Raw genomic sequence first — 349 nt, 5'->3', positions numbered from 1 at the left:
CTGCTGATTGGCTGAGTAACTCCATGAGGTACTCCTAGAGATCTGGAGCCTAGAGTGCTCCAAGGAAGGACTGATCACCTATCTGCCTTGCCTCTAAAGCTTGTTTTCTTTTAATGTTCTAATGACTGTCTGAATTATACTCCTCCCTCACACAGATTACAAAAACAACATCCTGAAGGAGAAGGCTGAGCAAGCCAGAAGCTTCCCAGCAAAAAACATTGATTTAGACAAAGGTAATAATGACTTGCTTCACCCTAATTGGTGGCTGTAGGAACCTTGGGATGGGAAAGGAGGGAGGAGGGAAGAACACAGTTTAACAGTGAGCTGACCAAGCCACAGCCAAATGAGG

General features: G+C 45.3%; 1 protein-coding gene across 1 annotated transcript in view; it reads left to right on the top strand.

The window, feature by feature from the left end:
• Positions 1–349, top strand: part of MXRA8 (matrix-remodelling associated 8) — a gene marked incomplete at its 5' end in the record, with an annotated part of 12952 nt that overhangs the window by 11446 nt on the left and 1157 nt on the right. Inside the window, one exon of the mRNA XM_008941898.1 lies at positions 156–233. Coding sequence (XP_008940146.1) covers positions 156–233 — 78 coding nt within the window. The remainder of the gene's footprint in view (positions 1–155; positions 234–349) is intronic.

The sequence above is a fragment of the Merops nubicus genome, unplaced genomic scaffold, assembly GCF_000691845.1.
Source record: "Merops nubicus isolate BGI_N331 unplaced genomic scaffold, ASM69184v1 scaffold26026, whole genome shotgun sequence".
NCBI classification, from domain to species: Eukaryota; Metazoa; Chordata; class Aves; order Coraciiformes; family Meropidae; genus Merops; species Merops nubicus.
This window is presented reverse-complemented; position numbering and strand designations above follow the sequence as displayed.